Here is an 18,700-nt window from a genome sequence, read left to right as displayed (position 1 = left end):
TTGTATGCACTGTAAGACATGTGAAATTCATTTAAAGATAATCTGAAAATCATATTCTGCAAAATTTCTTATTGTTTAAATTATACCTCCTGCCGATTTTTAAAGGTAACTCCAAATTCATTTCAGATATCTTTGAAAGGCACAAGAATTTGTTTCTTAGATACCTAAAAATGAGCAGGAAGCTGTTTTTCATTTATCTGAAAATGATATTCACTTAAGAAGTAGATAAGAACACTCTGATAAATAGTTGGGGTGCCAAGCAGGTCACCCCGTTTAGTTGTAGAAAAAAAAAATAGCTGTTTGGGCCCAAACAGAAATAACTGGCTTTTTGCCACGAGAGCTCTGTTCTCCTTGATCACCAGGTAAGACTGTGTCACCACCTTCCTGGAGCGGCTCCTTTTTAAATTGTTGGGAACAGAAGGGGTGGAGCCTTCTTAGGGCTTTTTGGCCGTGGCTAGGCATCTGTCCTGGCTGGCTGTTTAATGCTACAGGGAATGGAGAAGTTACTATTAGAATCAGCACCTACTCTCATCCTCAGGTGGTTACAGTTTACCTCCTTAAAGCCCCAAAAGTGGTCTCCAGGCATGCATGCATGACAAGGTTTAAAAAAATTATGCCCCGCCTCTTTAAAGATACATCTTTAAATGTATTTGAGATATGTTAATATAAAATTTGAGATATGTTGAGATACATTTTAAGATATCTCAAACTGAGCATAAACCCATTTTAAAATATCAATGAATAAATTTGAGATGTCTAAAAATGCTTTTTATATCTCTTAAATATGAGTCAATGTGAAATATATGAAATACATTTTAAGGTATCTTAATTGCATTTTGAGATATCCAAAATGTATTTCCAGGTATGCTAAAATAGTTTCCTTTCCATTTTTCAATATCTTAAAGGCATTTTGGAGATCATAAAATTACAGGTCCTTTTGAAAACATGCAATGGGCATGATTTACATCTCAGATATCTCAAAATTGGCATGGAGTCTATATCCATCATTCCATTCCTTTACCAAACCCATTTGTCTCGAGCAGGCTCATAGGGAAGCTGGAGCCCATTTCAGGGCACAAGGCAGGAACAATCTCTAGATTGGGAGCAGGTCCATCACAGGGTTACTTACAAACACTTGCTGGGGACAATATAGCATCATTAATTTGTATATCTTGCATGTCATTGAACTGTTTGGAGGAAACCCACACACACGAGAAGAACTTGCAAACTCAATGCAGGTAGCACACAGGACTTAAAACCTGGTGTCCTTGTAGTTGTAGAATTTTTTGTTAAAATATAATAATTTCTTACAATTTATTTACTATATATATGTATATATATGCCTTGTGCCCTGTGTTGGCTGGGATTGGCTCCAGCAGACCCCCGTGACCCTGTGTTCGGATTCAGCGGGTTAGAAAATGGATGGATATATATATATATATATATATATATATATATATACTGGGAGGCTCCGTTCACTGTTTGCTTTGCTCGCCAAACCCTGGGGCGGGCACGCTGGGCCCCCATCGATCCTGCAGCTGAGCAGGAGAAAGTGATTGTATTTAAAGATGTGGTACATGCCCCCCTTGGGCCTTCGGCACACAACCCCCAGCTGTGGCCTAGTAGGCTGCCCAACGACTTTCTTGATATTTTAGTTTATAATTTAAAAAGGGAATAAGAATCTGAAAATCTAACAACATCACATTAAAGTTCAATAAATTCTGAAAAGAATGATACCAGGTTTTAAAATAAGCCAGATTTAAAGCATGACATAAAAAGTCACATAAAATCGTTGCACTTTTAGGCTTAGCGTATATATATAGGGTGGTCTAGATCTAATTATGCAACTTTTAATGCAATGCAGGAAAACAAGACAAAAGAATTGTTCTAAATATCTTGTAATAAATGAAAATGCAGTTACATTTAATTAATTCACTGATTTTCCATGTAATGTCCCACTTGTCCTCCATTCAGTTGGATACAGGCTCTGAGTAATACACTTAATACAGTAAGTTATAAGGTAATGCATAATTAGATCTGGATCACCCATATATATGAAGCCATAACAGAATGACTTATTAAACACAAGGAAAAGGACTGACTGTAACTCAAGGGTAAACTAAATGCAACTTAAAGCTGAAAACACAAGAAGTCTCTGCCTCATCTTAGAGACCTCCCAATGTCATTTTTCAAGGTCAGAATGAGGTAAATGAGTAACGGGAATCTCTCCAGAAATTGGGGATAAACTGACGGTAAAGTTCATATGATGCTTCCATGAAGCATTGCCAAGATCTATAGGACAATCCACTAACCCCAATCCCACAATCCCTTAGTGAAGTGGTGTTCAGAATAATGGCACGAATCAGAAATTCCAGGGGGCTTTAGTTGACTGGAGATGGTAATAAAGTTCTGTCAAATATGAATCAGATGACCCAATGTATTAGAGGAGGTAATGTATTCAGAAAAAATTTATAAAAGCAGATGAATTATATAACTGACTAGCAAAATCCCCACGCTTCGCAGCGGCAAAGTGCTGCCTTAAAATTTTTATTAAGAAGAAAAGTAAACCTTTTTAAACTGAGGGAAAATATGCCAATAATTATTTGTTAAGGATCTCTTTGTATGCCACGTTGTCAGTTCGGCCCTCTGGTTGTAATATGACCAAGCTGTGCGCAGAGCTTACTCTTGAGCATGCAACCTACAGTTGGCCATGTGAAAAGCAATCTTGCCTCAAATGTCACAGCTTGGATTGCTGCTGTCATAATCGGCTGAGTTTCGTGGTTTATTTCAATTATGTTAGTATTTGCAGAACTTGTTGTGTTGAAGTGACATTCGGCATCTGTCAAGCGTTGTAAGCATACAACCGGTTTCATCAATAACTTCGCATCCAGCTTTTGAGAGTTTGAACATTCATAAACATCAAAGTGTCCACTACTCAAATCGTCACCTGTGAATCTAATATGTTTAAGAGGCTTTGGTGGGTTGTCCAAAGGTGTAAAATATTTGGCCATTTCGGTACACTTGAAAGCGACAACCGAACAGTTCAGCGGCAGCCATCAACTTACATGCAGAACCATAGGTGAAGGGCTTAAGCATTTCACTGTTATAGTGCTCCTGTGTAGTATAATTATCTCCTGTACCATCATCAGTCCACACCTTGAACCTGTCCCAGTCATTCAATACATAAGACATAAGATATCAAGACTGAGCCTGATATGACCATGCAATATGTAACACAGAGAATGGAAAAAGCAGGCGCCATCTCCAGGCATGGAAACCACTCAGTAAGTGACAGTTCTTTGATCGATTGTGATCACCTCGATAGACATGTTAATGGGGGTACGGTTGGAACGATAAAGGAAATGGGTATCTGAACAATGTAAAGTAAGTCTAAAATACCTATACAATAACTATAATCGTAATAAACGAACAATAAAACAGTGGAGAAGCCGTGGATTAAATTAAAAGGAGTTGGTCTCGTCCGATGCGAGAGATGGACATCTGAAGTGGAGCTCCGCTAGCAGTGGTGCTATTTTTCATATTACTTGCTTATTATTCTGAGATATCCTGTATTTATTCAACCCGAGAGGGACTGCTACAGTATATGTAAGCACATGTAAACATGGCCAACAAGAAGGGGGGTTTGAAAGAATCGAAAACTAAAGCTACATCCAAGCTGCGATCAGCAAGCCCCAGTTCAAGATACGGCCTATCAGAGACAGACCTGGATCAGATGGGTGAAAGCACAGACTCCTCGGGACCATGGTCCGCTACATCGTCGCCGGCTGAGAGCGAAAAGGGGAGCGAAGGTGTGATCGTAAGTGCAGAGGTGGATAGCTTGCCGATTGGAGAAGATGACCTGACACTGGAAAAGGCCGGGAAGTCCGCGGCTTCAATTATGCAATTACGCGAGCCTTCAGCAATGTCTGCTGCTTCATCTACGGTAAAAGAAGGCACAATTGAACTATCTGAACTGAAGGTGTTGCTCGCTGAGCTCACGCAAGATATAAAGAAAAGCGAGAAGGCTAATGAGAAAGCAACGGCAAAGGCACTTGAGAGACTGAAACAGGAATTGAAACAGGAGATGAAACAGGCCAATGAATGGGTGCAACAGGACTTCCAACAGGCAAATGAAAGGCTGTGACAGCCTTAAATTTTACGCCGTTTGGCTTGCTCTCTCTCTCAGGGGTAGGGATCGATCTGTTCTTAACATAATTCTTTTTTTTGTAAAAACTTGATTGCTATGTATGGATTGTAATAAAATTAATAAAATGAATGAAGAGACCGGAGTGATGGACGGCCTTATATAGGCAGGCAGCCAACAACGTGGGAGGCGTGGGGATTGGGGACCCAATGTCGCCTCACACGGCGACCGAGCTGCAGGCTATGGACATATATATACGTAAGTAGGATTCAGTTAGCGTTGGGAACCCACTTACCAAATTTCTTGAAGATGGGCCTATAGGTAACCAGAGGAAAGTACAATATGGCTGGCGACATTGAAGTCATACCACCGAAATAAGTATGTACATCGGTTTCGGTTAGCGCAGGGAAGCCGCCTACCAAATTTCGTGAAGATGGGGCCATAAATAAGAAAGTTTAACATGGTGGACGTTGTCGACCGTTATGACCGTTACACGTAGAATTTCGAAATGAAAACTGCTTAACTTTTGTAAGTGAGCTGTAAGGAATGAGCCTGCCAAATTTCAGCCTTCTACCTACAGGGGGAGGTGGAGAATTAGTGATGAGTGAGTGAGTGAGTCAGTCAGTGAATCAGTGAGGGCTTTGCCTTTTATTAGTATAGATTAATCATTCCATGGACTGAGATATTTGTGCATATTGCTGTGCAAATAAAAAAATGTTCTGCATTCCCATCTGGGCTCCGTGACTGCCTTCATTAAAGATAGAGGAAGGTTTTTTTCCATTACATGGTGCCTCCATGCTGCCCCAGTCAATTATATCAAACTAGCAAATTACCCGCGCTTCGCAGCGGAGAAGTAGTGTGTTAAAGAAGTAAAGAAAAGGAAACATTTTGAAAATAATGTAAAATGGTTGTCAAAGTAATTGTTTTGTGTATTTGGCCGCAGCGTCACGAAGTTGTTTTCATCTAGCTGCATCAGAAAATGTACCACGACGTCTGACACGCCTCCTGTTTGGTGTAACACAACAGGTAAGTAGTACTAACAGCAGCTAAAATGTATATGGATGATCTCTCGGTAGTAGATCCCTTTTAGAAGGCGCTACATGATGGCTGTGGTATAGAAATTACATTTTCTATGTGAACGTCCAAATTTCTGCCTCTGGTAATGTGCCTTACCGGCATTACCAGCAATTAAAGAAAATTAGTTTTGTGTCCTCTGCAGTGTTAAGAGAGAAAGGCTTTGCCATTAATCAGCTGTGATGGCACTGTTGGTCCTCTACTCCTGTGCGTGTCTTCATAATCCGAGCTGACGACCTCATAATCGTATTTGTGCAAAAGAAAGTGCGAAGCGCCTTAATATTAGTTTGCCGCGGTGTAGAATCCTGTGTTTGCACTTGTCTGGGCTATAGCTCAGGTGAAGGAGGAAAAAAATGAAAAGTGCTCACTTTGACTTAAGGCAGAAGCGCAGTCAGCGTCTCAAAGGCCGGCACAGCTATGCGTGCGCGCCGGCTGCTCGAGTTTTGCTGAGTGCAAGGAAAAAAAAAAATGTAGTCTATAAGCTATATTAAACAGTAAAACATTAACGGCTTAAGAAGTAAAGATACACTGAGCACCAGTGGAGTGGTTTCGGGTAAACTACATTTTAAAGCCGGTATAACATAACAGGTAAGTAGTACTAACAGCAGGTAAAATGTATATGGATCATCTCTTGGTAGTTGATCCCTTTTGAAAGGCGCTACACGACGGCTGTGGTATAGAAATTACATTTTCTATGTGAACGTCCAAATTTCTGCCTGTGGTAATGTGACTTACCGGCATTACCAGCAATTAAAAGAAAATCATTTTTGTGTCCTCTGCAGTGTTAAGAGAGAAAGGGTTTGGTTGGGGATAAAAGGAAAAAAGGTGTAAAGATAGGAAACTTGACATTTTCTTTAATATAGTGTAGAGAGAGGTCTTCGCTGACGATATGAGCGTCGCAATGGGTCTCGAGAGACGGCCCTGCCATTAACTGTCCGAGATGGCACTGTCGGTCCTCCACTCCTGTGCGTGTCTTCATAATCCAACCTGACGACCTCATAATCGTATACATGTAAAAGAAAGTGCGAAGCGCCTTAATATTAGTTTGCCGCGGTCTAGAAATGGGATCCCGTGTTTACAGTTGTCTGGGCTATAGCTCATGGGAAGGGGGAAAAAAATTAAAAGTGTTTACTTTCACTTAAGGCAGAAGAGCAGTCAGCGTCTCAAAGGCCGGCACAGCTACGCATGCGCGTGCGCCGGCTGCCCAACTTTTGTAGTATTTTTGCAGTGCAGGAAACACCACTTTTTGCAGACATGTTCACGTGAGCAAAACTCTCCACGTTCTTTAGAGGTCTTGCTTTCTCTGCGTACTGCGTTCATAGTCAGTTCACGTGAGCCGCTCGGAGTACATGCATCGAAGCTTCTAAGCTGTGCCTGTGCTATTTTGCGACATGCACGCCGTTATTTAATGTTACCGAAGACCCGGCACTTAAAAGTTTCTCGCTACAGCAATTTTAACTCCGTTAGAAAGTGATCCAAAGTCTCGTTTATACCTCGTGTCTTCTCATTAAACTTGTATCTTGCGAATAAAGTATTCAGCGCTCTTTGGGGGCTCGTCCTTCTTTTCTACGTACTGCGGTCATAGTCAGTTCACATGATTACGTGGGAGGCGTGATGAGGTCACACGCAGCTCCGCCCCCCACTGCCATCGGGCTAACGTCCATTACAGTATATGGAGAAAAATAGGTTCCAGTTATGACCATTACGCATAGAATTTCGAAATGAAACCTGCCCAACTTTTGTAAGTAAGCTGTAAGGAATGAGCCTGCCAAATTTCAGCCTTCTACCTACACGGGAAGTTGGAGAATTAGTGATGAGTGAATGAGTGAGTCAGTGAGGGCTTTGCCTTTTATTAGTATAGATATATATAAGATAAGGGGACTTATTTCTAGATATTTTCAAATGCATTTGAAATGTATTTGAAATGCATCTTAAAATACATTTCAGAAAACTGGGACTGGCTAGGATGCAATTATCTTATACATCTTAAAATGCATTTCAGATACAGTATCAGGAAATACATCTGAGTTATCCTGAAATAATTGTATTTTCAGACAACTAGAATTTATTTTAATATAATTCAGCTTGTCATAAAACAGTATTATTTTTAGCTTTGAAATACACAATATGTATTTGATTTCAGTTGTAATTTTCCACCACATTGAATGCATTTTAGAATTCTGCATTAAAAAAAGCTGCCACATTATTTGATTAAGTGCACAATTAATATTATGATTTTTTTGGGGGGATATAATTTATTAGTCTGCGAAGAGAAATTGACATTTTGCATGACCTTTTGGGGACAGAGTCAGCCATTGTACAGCATCTCTGGAGTAGGTTTCAGGTTAATGGCCTTGCACAAGAGCAAGTGGAGTAGGATCCCCCCTGACAGTAACTGGGTTTGAACCAGCAACCTGTCACCTGTTGGATGACACTTATCAAGAAGAAATTCTGAGGTTTACTCACCTTAGCCTCTACAATTTGTTGTGAAAGAGTTTGATTTTTTTGCTTTTTCTACAACTTCAACATTTTAATAGTAATGACTAATAACTGTGCTTTTCATTTTTTCAAGACTTAACTCAGAGCAACAATGCAGTCTGCACAGATATGCCTGAATGGATTTTCCTATCACAGTGCCTTACGAAGTATGATAAATTAAAACAAATTTTTATATTGAAGTAAAGCAGGTCATTGGGTGGTGTGTAGTTTACAGTACTCATATTAACTAGTTACATTTTTAAAATCAATAGCATAAAAATTTGAAAAAAACTAAAAGTTATTAAATTTCCAAAATGCAAATATATGTATATTACTTTTTTTAAATAAATGCACCAATTTTATTATTTGTAATAATTTCCGTAGTTTGGTAAAAATCTACATTTGTGAAAGTGACCTCTCATAACAAATCACCGAGTCCTCACTCAACGGTATATAAGGTTATGTTCACACAAGAAAATGTGAAATTTGCCTTCTCAGTTGCATCCAATAACAGAAAGAGACAAGACAGGTTAAAACTTATATAGAATTTCGAAAATATTTACATCATTTAAAAAACATGATTTGCTATTACTAGTTTGATAATGAGTATTTCCCAATTATTTTTACATGATATGTATAAAACCTAAACACTTAAGGATTTTTTTTATTATCTCCGATATTCCTTATTAAAAATACATACGTCACAGAGAAGAAAGGAATTTCTAGAGCGATTTGTGGAGGTCTTTAAATTAACATTCCTCCCTGATTTACTGAAGATAATTTCTGCGTGTGACTGGATTTATGCCATAATCTGAGATGATTTACAGTTTTTTCAACATTGCCCTCTGACACATGTTTACCAGATCATCAGATTAAATCAGAAATAGTCCTCTCACATATGAGTTGAGCTAATTAAAGAAAGTGTAGATTTAATGTAGGGTGACCAGCAGAGCATCTTCTACACTACTGTTTACACAGTAAGCAAATTGATGCTTATCTTGAGAAACACTTCATCTCTGTCATTAAAATGTTTCTATCAAGTGTACAAAGCATTTACCTAGTGAGCATTAAAACTACTCTCTAACTAGATTTGCCTTTTTTGATTTTAATTAGAAACATAACATTCCATACTTTCAAGCAAAAATTAACAAATTAAAGCAAAATTCAACCCCCAACAGAAAAGGCCAGCAACCAAAGCTACTCTATAAAAGACACAAGAAAGGAAGAGTATCCTTTTCCCCGAAATGGAAGTTTTTTCTAAAATATTATTGATTAGATCCTGCCATATATTTAAAAAGTTTTGAGCAGATCCTCCAAGTGAGAATTAGATTTTTTCCCATTTCAAGTAGCATAAAACATCAGTTACCCACTGACTTAAAAGTGGTGGGGTGGGTTCTTCCAGTTGAGCAAGTGTACATGCTTGTAGTGTAGTAAAGGCAATTACAGTTTGTTTGTCCTTCTCCACTTTAAGCCCATCTGGGAGTACACCAAACACAACTGTTAATGGATTAGGAGGGATTGTGACAACAAGGCTGTTGATAAGCATTGAAACATTTTTGTCCAGAATGTTGTTAATTTGGTGCACGCCCAAAACATGTGGCCCAGTGAGGCTGGAGCTCGATTGCAACATTCACATATTGAATCTTGCTCTGGAAACATTATGGACAATGTTAAATGAGACACATGCACTTGATAAAAGATTTTAAGTTGAATGATCGAATGCTTTGCATGTATGGAGCTTGAGTGTATTTTGTGCATGGCTGCAGTCCAAAGGAAGGGACTTTAAACATATTTTTATAAATTGTAGAGATGCTATCTGAGTCTTCAAGATCGATCAATAATTCTCCTGGAATAGAACATGGTGAAAGGTGAGGGCAGGTTCTGTTTAGCAAAGTTTCTAGCTTGAAAGTAGTGGAAGAAGTGTTGATGAGAAGTTGTATTTGAAGTGTAATTGTTCATAGAATGCAAAGACATTATCAGTCTCTAAGATGTCCAGTTCGATATTATGTGCTACAGAATTCACTGGTAAAAGCATACTTTTATTCAAATTGATTTTAAGTCCAGATATCTTTTAAAAATCTGGTAATGCTACAGTACAGTATCATCTGCATATAGCGATATTTTCTGTTCAAGCTCCTCTCTGAGAATCCCCTTTATCTCTAATGCATTTTGAAAATATACAGCCAATGGTTCAATGGCGATTTCAAAGAGCAAAGGTGACAAGGGGTATCCTTGTCAAGTACCAAGTTCTAGTTTGACGTTATCTGAAATAATGTTGTTAATACGAATGGAGGCTTCTGAACCCAAATGTGTGGAATGTGGTGAATTGGTAGCCCCATTCAACCATGCCAAATGCTTTTTCTGCATCTAAAGATAATAAGATCTCTGGGGTTTTAGATATAATGGGTGAATATATTGTATTAAACAAATGTTGAAGGGTAGAAGTTAAGTGTCTGCTTTTGTTAGATCCAGTTTGGCCTTGTGATATTACAGAAGGAAGCACTTTCTCATTCCTTCTGGCTAGAAGTTTGGAGAGTGTTTTAACATCATTATTTAGAAGAGAGATTGGTCTGTATGATAAACATTGCAATAGGTCCTTGTTTTTCTTAAGAAAGATGGAATTAATTAATGGCTTGCTGAAAAGTATGAGGTAGCATTATTGTCTTTAGCTTCTATAAATGTTGCTAATAATATTTGAATTAACTTATTTGTATAATTTTTTATAAAATGTTACTGGGTAGCCATCAGGGCTAGATGCTTTTCTTTGAAGTGAGTTTATAGCATCTAGTAATTCTAAAAGTGACAAAGGTTTATCCAGTTCCACAGCACTAACAGTATCTAGCTGTGGTATCTGTAATGAATCAAAGAACTCATTAAATTATGTCATCTTCTTTAAACTGAGTATAATATAAGGACTTATAGTATTCTCTAAATGTATAAATTATATTTTTATGGTCAATAATCTTATCTACATCTGTTGTAAATTGCTGTTATTGCATTACGGACTTCCTGCTTGTGGATTTATTGGGATAAAATCTTACTGGCCTTTTCTCTGTGTTCATAATAATGATGCCACAATTTAAAGATAAGCTGTTCCATTTCTTAAGTAGTCAAGAGGTTAAATTGTGATGGCAACACCTGTCTTTTCCTATAAAGTGCCTCATTTGGAGACCTGGCATTTTCTTGATCTATTCTGGTAATTTTGCTGATTAACTCAGACACCTTCTTGGTTTCCAGTTTATTTTTGTGAGAAAGATATGAAATCATCTGTCCTCTTAACAATGCCTTCAAATTTTCCCAGAGTATACCCACTGAGATCCCTGAGAGTGCGTTTGTCTCAAGAAAATAATAAATTTGCTTGGATATGAATTCTGTACAGTCCTTATCAGCTAATGGCAGGGGTTTAAGACGCCAGCTATGAGATGATTGTGTAAGATGCAGCAATTTAAGCTCCATGATAAGAGGAGCATAGTCATAGAAAAAAATAGCGTCATACTTTCAAGATTTGATAGTGGGAAAAAATTATTGTCTATGAGAAAATAATCAATTATTGAGAGTAACAATGATGTATGGTAAGAAGAAGTAGTATGCTGTTAGGTTAGGATATAAAATCCTCCATGGGTCTGTTAGGTTATGATCCATTACAAACTGTGTAACTAACTATCTGAGCAGTATTAGATGTTATCGACATTGCATCAGAGGATCTATCCAGGTCAGGATTTAAAACACAATTGAAGTCCCTGGCCATTATAATTCTATGAGTGTTCAAAATTAGCAATATATGCAAATTCATTCTGGAAGAATGACAATCTTTCCTAAACTGCTCTGTTTAGAAGGGCAGATGCTTCTCTAGCCCTCTGGGACACTTAAAAGACCATCAGTTCAGTTTCTCTTCCCCCAAGTGACTTGACAATGCATTTCCTGCAGTTTGGTGAAGTTTTTCCATGATTTCACTGAACTCATTGTAAAGTGAACTCTGCCGTGTTAGCTCAGCACTTATAGCCACACACAGCTAATGTAATTTTAAATGAAGCGAACCAAGTAATGGCAATTAGCCTTGCTCAAACAAGTTCATGAAAAAGATTGTTCTTTTCATTTGCCACTCATTTTATGAATATATTGTAGGTAAACAGTTAAATCCTCTCTAGTATAAAGCTGATGCATCAATTAAGCCAACCGATTGTATAATGCAACTTCTTGGATGTGTAAGTTTTCTTCTTAAAATTCTGAACATTTGCTTTAGTCAACATTGCTCTCTTGCTTTAAATAACACCTTACAAATAGTTTGAAACAGTTTTATTCAGAAGTATCTTGCCAGATGAATTATGTAAATGGTGTAGGAAATATGGGAAACATTGTAAATGTGTCAGCACTATTTTAAAACATTGAAAACACTTCTATATTTTTAAAAGTTTTCCTTTTAAGCGTTTTTATTGAATATTGCTTGGTGCCACCATGGAAACAAATGCTGGTGCTTTAGGCATTGAAATTTCCTTTTTTCCAAGTGCTTCAGATTTTTGTAATTTGTATTAGCTGTTAAGCTCAGTAAGGTTTGTCAGAAATAACAAAGTACTACAAGTACACACACTATATTTAGATACAAATTTTACAATATAATTTGTAATACTTTAGTCACTGAAGAAATGCATCATTTACTACATTTTAAGAAGATCTTAACATAGTCTTCTTTGGGTCTTATAAAGCATCAGTGAAGTGTTTATTCATCTCTGCAATGTGATCTGCTAATAAAACTTCACTTTGGAGTGATCTGAGGTGACTTCACTGAGACATATTTTTCTTGAAATTACATATTTAATATAAGACCTAAAAATTCCTTCATATTAACAAGTCATTTAACCGTCATGTGAATATGCCACACTGCACAAAGAAGAATAACCAATGTACTTATGTTTTGTTATTGTTATGAAGTCTAAAAGTAGCCTTTGTTAAAGTCTTGATGCGTAAGAGTAAATGAGTAATAGATGCTTTTCTGCAGTACCTAAACTGAAGTGCTACCAAATAATTTCCTAAAGATTATATCCAAAATGATGAGACAACTAATCTATTTAAGTTTATTATTCACATGATAAATGTTTAACAAGTGTAACTTGGTTGGCTTCTCTTTTTTCTCCAATTCAGTGATTATGGTTTTGAACGACGGTCCGATGGAAAGTGCTTTCCAGCCTTCTGGTTTAATCCAACTATGGCCTCCCGCAGCTGCAGCCTTGGGCAGAATTTCTTCAACAGCACTGGGTAAGAATAGGTCACTTTTTCAAAGAGTAAAAACACAACTATGCTTGTGAAATATCTTGTGATCGTACAATTTTAGCATACCCTAGTTAATGACATCGATTCGTGTCATTTCAATTAGGGTTATTATTAATTATATTATTATTATAACAGGTATTATTATTATTATTATTATTATTATTATTTATCTTTATTAGAGTTAGGGATAATGTGGTACTATGCTATGGTAATTTTACTACATACCCCTGTAATAAAGTGGTTAGCTTGAATTTCTTAATGTGTATACAGTTTCTAAGCTAAATAATATGTAAATGTTGTAAATGTCTGGACAGGAACAAGTATGACTACCTGATCTGTCTCCCAGTCCCCTGTACATATACAGTATACTACTTTCACACAGGCAGCTATTATGCTGAATTTCACAGATCAGTTACATCAGTACAAAAGAAGTGTGTTGCTTAAAAATCTCTATCTATCTATCTATCTATCTATCTATCTATCTATCTATCTATCTATCTATCTATCTATCTATCTATCTATCTATCTATCTATCTACTTGACAGCATTTCTGAATATTTCGTCTTGTATTAGTTTCAGTTTTATGTTTGTATAGCGGCAGAGAAACAGATACATTTAAACACACAGGAAAACAAAGTGCAGCGTTTCATATATATTAAACAAACTACTATCTTTCCATTAATGAATTGTTGCAATTTGGCCAGTGCATAATAGAGGAAAGGAAAAAAAACTCCTGTCAGCTGTCATGTTTTGTCTCTTTTAAGAAGTATAGATTTCAAGTTTTACTTTGAAATATAACTTTTCAATTTTAAAATGCACTGAAAAAATATATAATTAATACAGAGAATTTAATACTAGTTTATGGCAGGCAGAGCAGAGTTACTGTGGTGTAGGACAAGGACGTTTATAATTAAACATGTGACAGGTATGTTAATATTTTTGTTCTTGTGATGTTCAGAGGCTACACTAAGGAGCTCCTAAGGATTTAATTTAAAGGTCTTCGTAATCCAATCAAGTGAAAATGTTGTAGGACTTATGTGTCATAAATTCTAGTACGTATCTTGACATGCCTTTAGATTTTTTTTTTCTTATCTCTGGAAAGTATTCACAGCGCATCACTTTTTCCACATTTTGTTACATTGCAGCCTTATTCCAAAATGGATTAAATTCATTTTTTCCTCAGAATTCTACACACAACACCCCAAATGACAACGTGAAAACAGTTTACTTGAGGTTTTTGCAAATTTATTAAAAATAAAAAAAACTGAGAAATCACATGTACATAAGTATTCACAGCCTTTACCATGAAGCTCAAAATTGAGCTCCGGTGCATCCTGTTTCCCCTGATCATCCTTGAGATGTTTCTGCAGCTTAATTGGAGTCCACCAATTAAGCAGCACCGAGAAGTCAGAGACACTGATATATGAGTATATTTGTTGGTTTACACAATAAATACTGCAGGTGGCTGGCCTTGCCTTCTCATCTGGTCGTCCTTGAACTAGGAGTAATTTTACTATTTATTAACAATATGTTTGCAAGAGTTCAAGTAGTTGTTTTATTTTTGATCAAGATTCACTTTTTTGTTAAAAATTCCTTTTGTGAACTAAAAACTTCCAGTTGCTAGTTCATATGTTTGAAGCGACACATCTCTTTTCATTTTTTTAGAACACTTTCCCTGTTGGGGGATCCATTGACAGTACTTCCCTGTCCCCAGGTTGAAGCTGTTCCTGGAGATTTCTCAGGCATTCCCAAGCCAACCGAGAGATGTAAACGGTCTAGTGTGTCCTGTGTCTGCTACAGCGTCTCCACCTAGTGGGACGTGCAAGGCACAGCTCTAGGGGGAGCCGCCCGTGGGGCAGTCTTACAACATGCCCAAGCCACCTCAACTGACTCCCCATGATCCAGAGGAGCAGCAAATCTTCTCTGAGGCTCTCCTGAACCATTTATCCGTTGACGGTCTCACCCTATTACAGTGTGTGGACCCAGCCACCCTGTGAAGAAACCTCATTTCTGCTGCTTGTATTCACTATCTCATTCTTTCAGTCATAACCCACAGCTCATGACCATAAGTGAGGACAGGGATGTAGATCTACTGGTAAGCTAAGAGCTTTCGTCTTTAGACTCAGATCCAGCTTCACTACCACAGACCAGTATAGAGCCAGTATACCCTACCCAGGATAGGGTTTTGAAACAGGGCAGTGTTAATTGAAGTCATCTGATTTGCTTGTTTAACTGCCAGTCACATTCACTATGATTGGTTATTTCCCCTTTATTAAAATAATGAAAGTAAGTGTTGTCCTCCTACTTTCCAGGTGGTACACATTTGCATGGGTTTAGAGAGTAACATTAAAGTAAATTAAATAGTAATGTGATTCCTTTTTGCAGGAAGTAGTTAGTAAAGTGATCTTGTTACAGGGTGGCACGGTGGCGCAGTGGGTAGCGCTGCTGCCTCGCAGTTAGGGGTTCTCCCTGCATGGAGTTTGCATGTTCTCCATGTGTCTATGTGGGTTTATGGATGGATGTATAAAATCGCACTTGTTCTGTTATGTTTGTACCTTTTGTGAAAGTGTTTCTTTGATATTTGGACTTCAGGCTTCATACATTATATAGTTTAGGCCTACATTTTGTCATTTACTACTAGAATATGAAAAACGTTTCTGTTTTAAAAATGTGTTTACACGGATTACTGTAGAAATGGAACACACATGAAATGCGTATGTTCCAAATAACGATCTATTATTTCCACTCTAAAACTCCTCTTCACTCCCAGATAATCAATCAAGGCTTGAGCTGGGAGAAGTTCGTGTGTTCTAAGTCAGTGGGGGGATGGAATAGCCGGTTGCTTGCAGCCGATTTTTATCAGCACATTTAGAAGACAAAAGATGCTGGTGGAGAAGTGCAAACAGATTTAAGAAGTGATTTAAGGTGGGATGGATCTACGAGTTTTTTCGTAGGTTCTGGTAATTCTAGTGTTAAAAGACGTAATTAGAAATTTTTAATGAATTATATTCTTTTTAATAATTCTCCCTGGTTTCTTGCTAAGGAAACTCAAATAATTTTTTTTAGTGACATCATCATGGCTTTTAGCAAGCATTGCCATTTTGTGCTCATTTTCATGGCTGCCTACTTACTGCATTGCATTGTTTATGGTTAGAGTACTCATTGCTGGTCATGTGATGCATGTTGCCATCATGTGCCATTGGCACAGCATATTTGCAAGGTGAAGAAAAAGTCTCAAAAAGGGAATCCAACTGAAAGATCTTTATGACAAAGTAGTTTGTGTATTAAATCTCCAATTTTAATTGATGATGCTGTTGCTGTAAACTTCACTCAGTTTTCAATGTGTGCTGCATTGTATGCCTACATTCTGAGGCAGATCAGATGCTAAAGTCTGAGGTAGTAGACCATCTCTGTCAAATGGGCTACCCGACCAAACCCACTCCAACAGCAAAAATAAATCTTCTATATAGTCATAAAGAATTCTACTATAGCCTGTTGGGAATGGCAAACATCTTTCAATTCAGATAAGTTCAGGCTTCATGACTACATCATCAGCAGTGAAAGTATTGAGGAAAGTACTGCTAACTCATAAGAACTTACGTGCTCACCTAAACTTTATCAAAGTGCATCTGAATGAAACCAACAGATGTGAACCAATATTATTTTGACTGATCAATGAAAAGGAGATCTGCTTTCCAAAATAAACACTGTGGAGCCGACCCGGACACAGACAGGCGGACATGTTGGATTTCACCACCACACTTTTTATTTATATACACTATTTACAATTATTAAGTCACTCAGACTCAAAATACAGTGCACAAACCCCAACACACAGTCCTGGCCTCACAAATGCCTTTCTTCAGGCCGCCTCCACACTCTCTCTCTCGTGCCTCGTCCGTCTTCCACCCGACTCCAGCCCTGAATGAAGGGAGATGGCCCCTTTTATGTCCTCCCGGATGAGCTCCAGGTGGTTCCCGGCGTTCCCCTCTTGGCCACACCCCAGCGTGGCGGAAGTGACGGCTGTTCTCCCGGCAGCTCTCCGGGTATCCTCTTATATCTTCCCCCCAGCATTTCCTGGTGTGGCGGAAGTGCTGAGGTCACAAGTCCCCAAGGCATTGGGGCGCCTCCTGGCCCCCACATGATCCCAGATGGGCAATGGCAATGGCAGTATGGCCTGAAGATTTTCAGAGGGCATTTGTGAATTATGGCACTTCCTGTTTTGTTATATGGTTACGAGACATGGGTGCTATCCAGTGACCTGAGGCGAAGACTGGACTGCTTCGGTACTGTGCCTCTTTGGAGAATCTTTGGGCACCATAGGTTTGACTTTGTGTCGAAAGAGCAGTTGCTCACAGAGTGCCGAATGAGGCCCATTTCCTGATTGTGAGGGAGTGTCAGTTACAGCAAAATGGCCATGTGGCGCAATTCCCCGAGGGTGATCCAGTTTACAGGATCCTCATTGTTGAGGACCTGAGCAGCTGCATCAGGCCAAAGTGGACACCCACCTAACACCTGGCTGTGGCAGATAGATGGTCATTTCCGAAAGGTTAAAATAGATTACGTGTCTGCCAGGGAATGCGCTGTACCAGTGCATGCTCTCTGACCTAACCTGATACATGAATCCAAAGTTTACAATTAAGTAACCTCAGAGTGCTGTTTAAAGACCACTCTCTGACATTGGGAGTTCAAGGCAAGGAGCTAGAGCGGCTGGTCCTTGAGGACTGGTGTTTTGATTATTGGACAAGGAGGCAAGTCACCCCACCTGATATCACTGAAAGTTAACTTTACTTGTCATTCAACACACAGCAGTACACAGCTGAATTAAATTGTATTACCCAACCTGATTATATACAAGCATAAACAACAAAAATGAAGAAGAATAACCAGATTAAACATCAGAGGATCACCAACATTTTGCATAAGTTATGTATTTCACTATATATTTATACTAGCACTGTATCCTCTGTCTGATCATAGTTGAGAGTCTTAATGGCTCATAGGATAAAATATTAAATCTGGCAGTCCTGCACCCTATACTTTGGTTTCCACCTGCCAGAGAGCAGAAGGGAAAACAGACCATTGTGGGGGGTATTACGGTCTCTAATAATGCTGTTGGCCATGTTTTAGCAGTGTTTGGTTGAGTTCCTGAATGCAAGAGAATGATGTCCCATTGATTTTGTCAGCTGCTATCAACACTATGTGTAGGAAAATCTATTCTGAAGCTGTACAGTTCCCATACGAGACAGAGATACAGATAGTCAGTACTCTCTTTATTACACCTCTGTAGAAAGATGTGAGGGTAGGATGGAGGAGGATAGCTCTCCTCATGTGCCAAAGAAAGTGCATTCACTTCTGTCCTCTCTTGACTAGGGAGGAGGTGTATTAGGTCTGGGACAAATTATTTGTTATCTCCTTTCCCAGGACCTTTGTGTTCTTGACTAATTCATCAGTGGAGCCATTGATAGAGAGGGGAAGGTAGGAGGCAGGGTTCTTTCAGAAGACACCAGTGAGACACCAAACGCTGTTTACTCAGAGCCAAATCGGCAGTAGAGAGTAAGGAGACCTGTGTGGAGTTTACATGTTCTCCCTGTGGCTTCATAGGTTTCCTCTAACTGGTCTGATTTCCAAAGACTTGCAGATTCGGTGAACTGATGATGCTAAATTGGCACAAGTGTGTGTATGGTTTATGTGTGTTTGTGTGTGTTCACCTTGTGATGGACTGGCTCCGTGTAC

General features: G+C 38.5%; 1 protein-coding gene across 1 annotated transcript in view; it reads left to right on the top strand.

Moving 5' to 3' along the window:
- The window catches only part of sorcs3 (sortilin related VPS10 domain containing receptor 3), a 1,218,933-nt gene that overhangs the window by 1,017,613 nt on the left and 182,620 nt on the right, over positions 1-18,700 (top strand). The window contains exon 17 of the mRNA XM_039776558.1: positions 12,836-12,949. Coding sequence (XP_039632492.1) covers positions 12,836-12,949 — 114 coding nt within the window. The remainder of the gene's footprint in view (positions 1-12,835; positions 12,950-18,700) is intronic.

Source organism: Polypterus senegalus, chromosome 1, assembly GCF_016835505.1.
Source record: "Polypterus senegalus isolate Bchr_013 chromosome 1, ASM1683550v1, whole genome shotgun sequence".
Taxonomy (NCBI): domain Eukaryota; kingdom Metazoa; phylum Chordata; class Cladistia; order Polypteriformes; family Polypteridae; genus Polypterus; species Polypterus senegalus.
The sequence above is the reverse complement of the archived record's forward strand: the minus strand, read 5'-3'. Positions and strand labels throughout refer to the sequence as shown.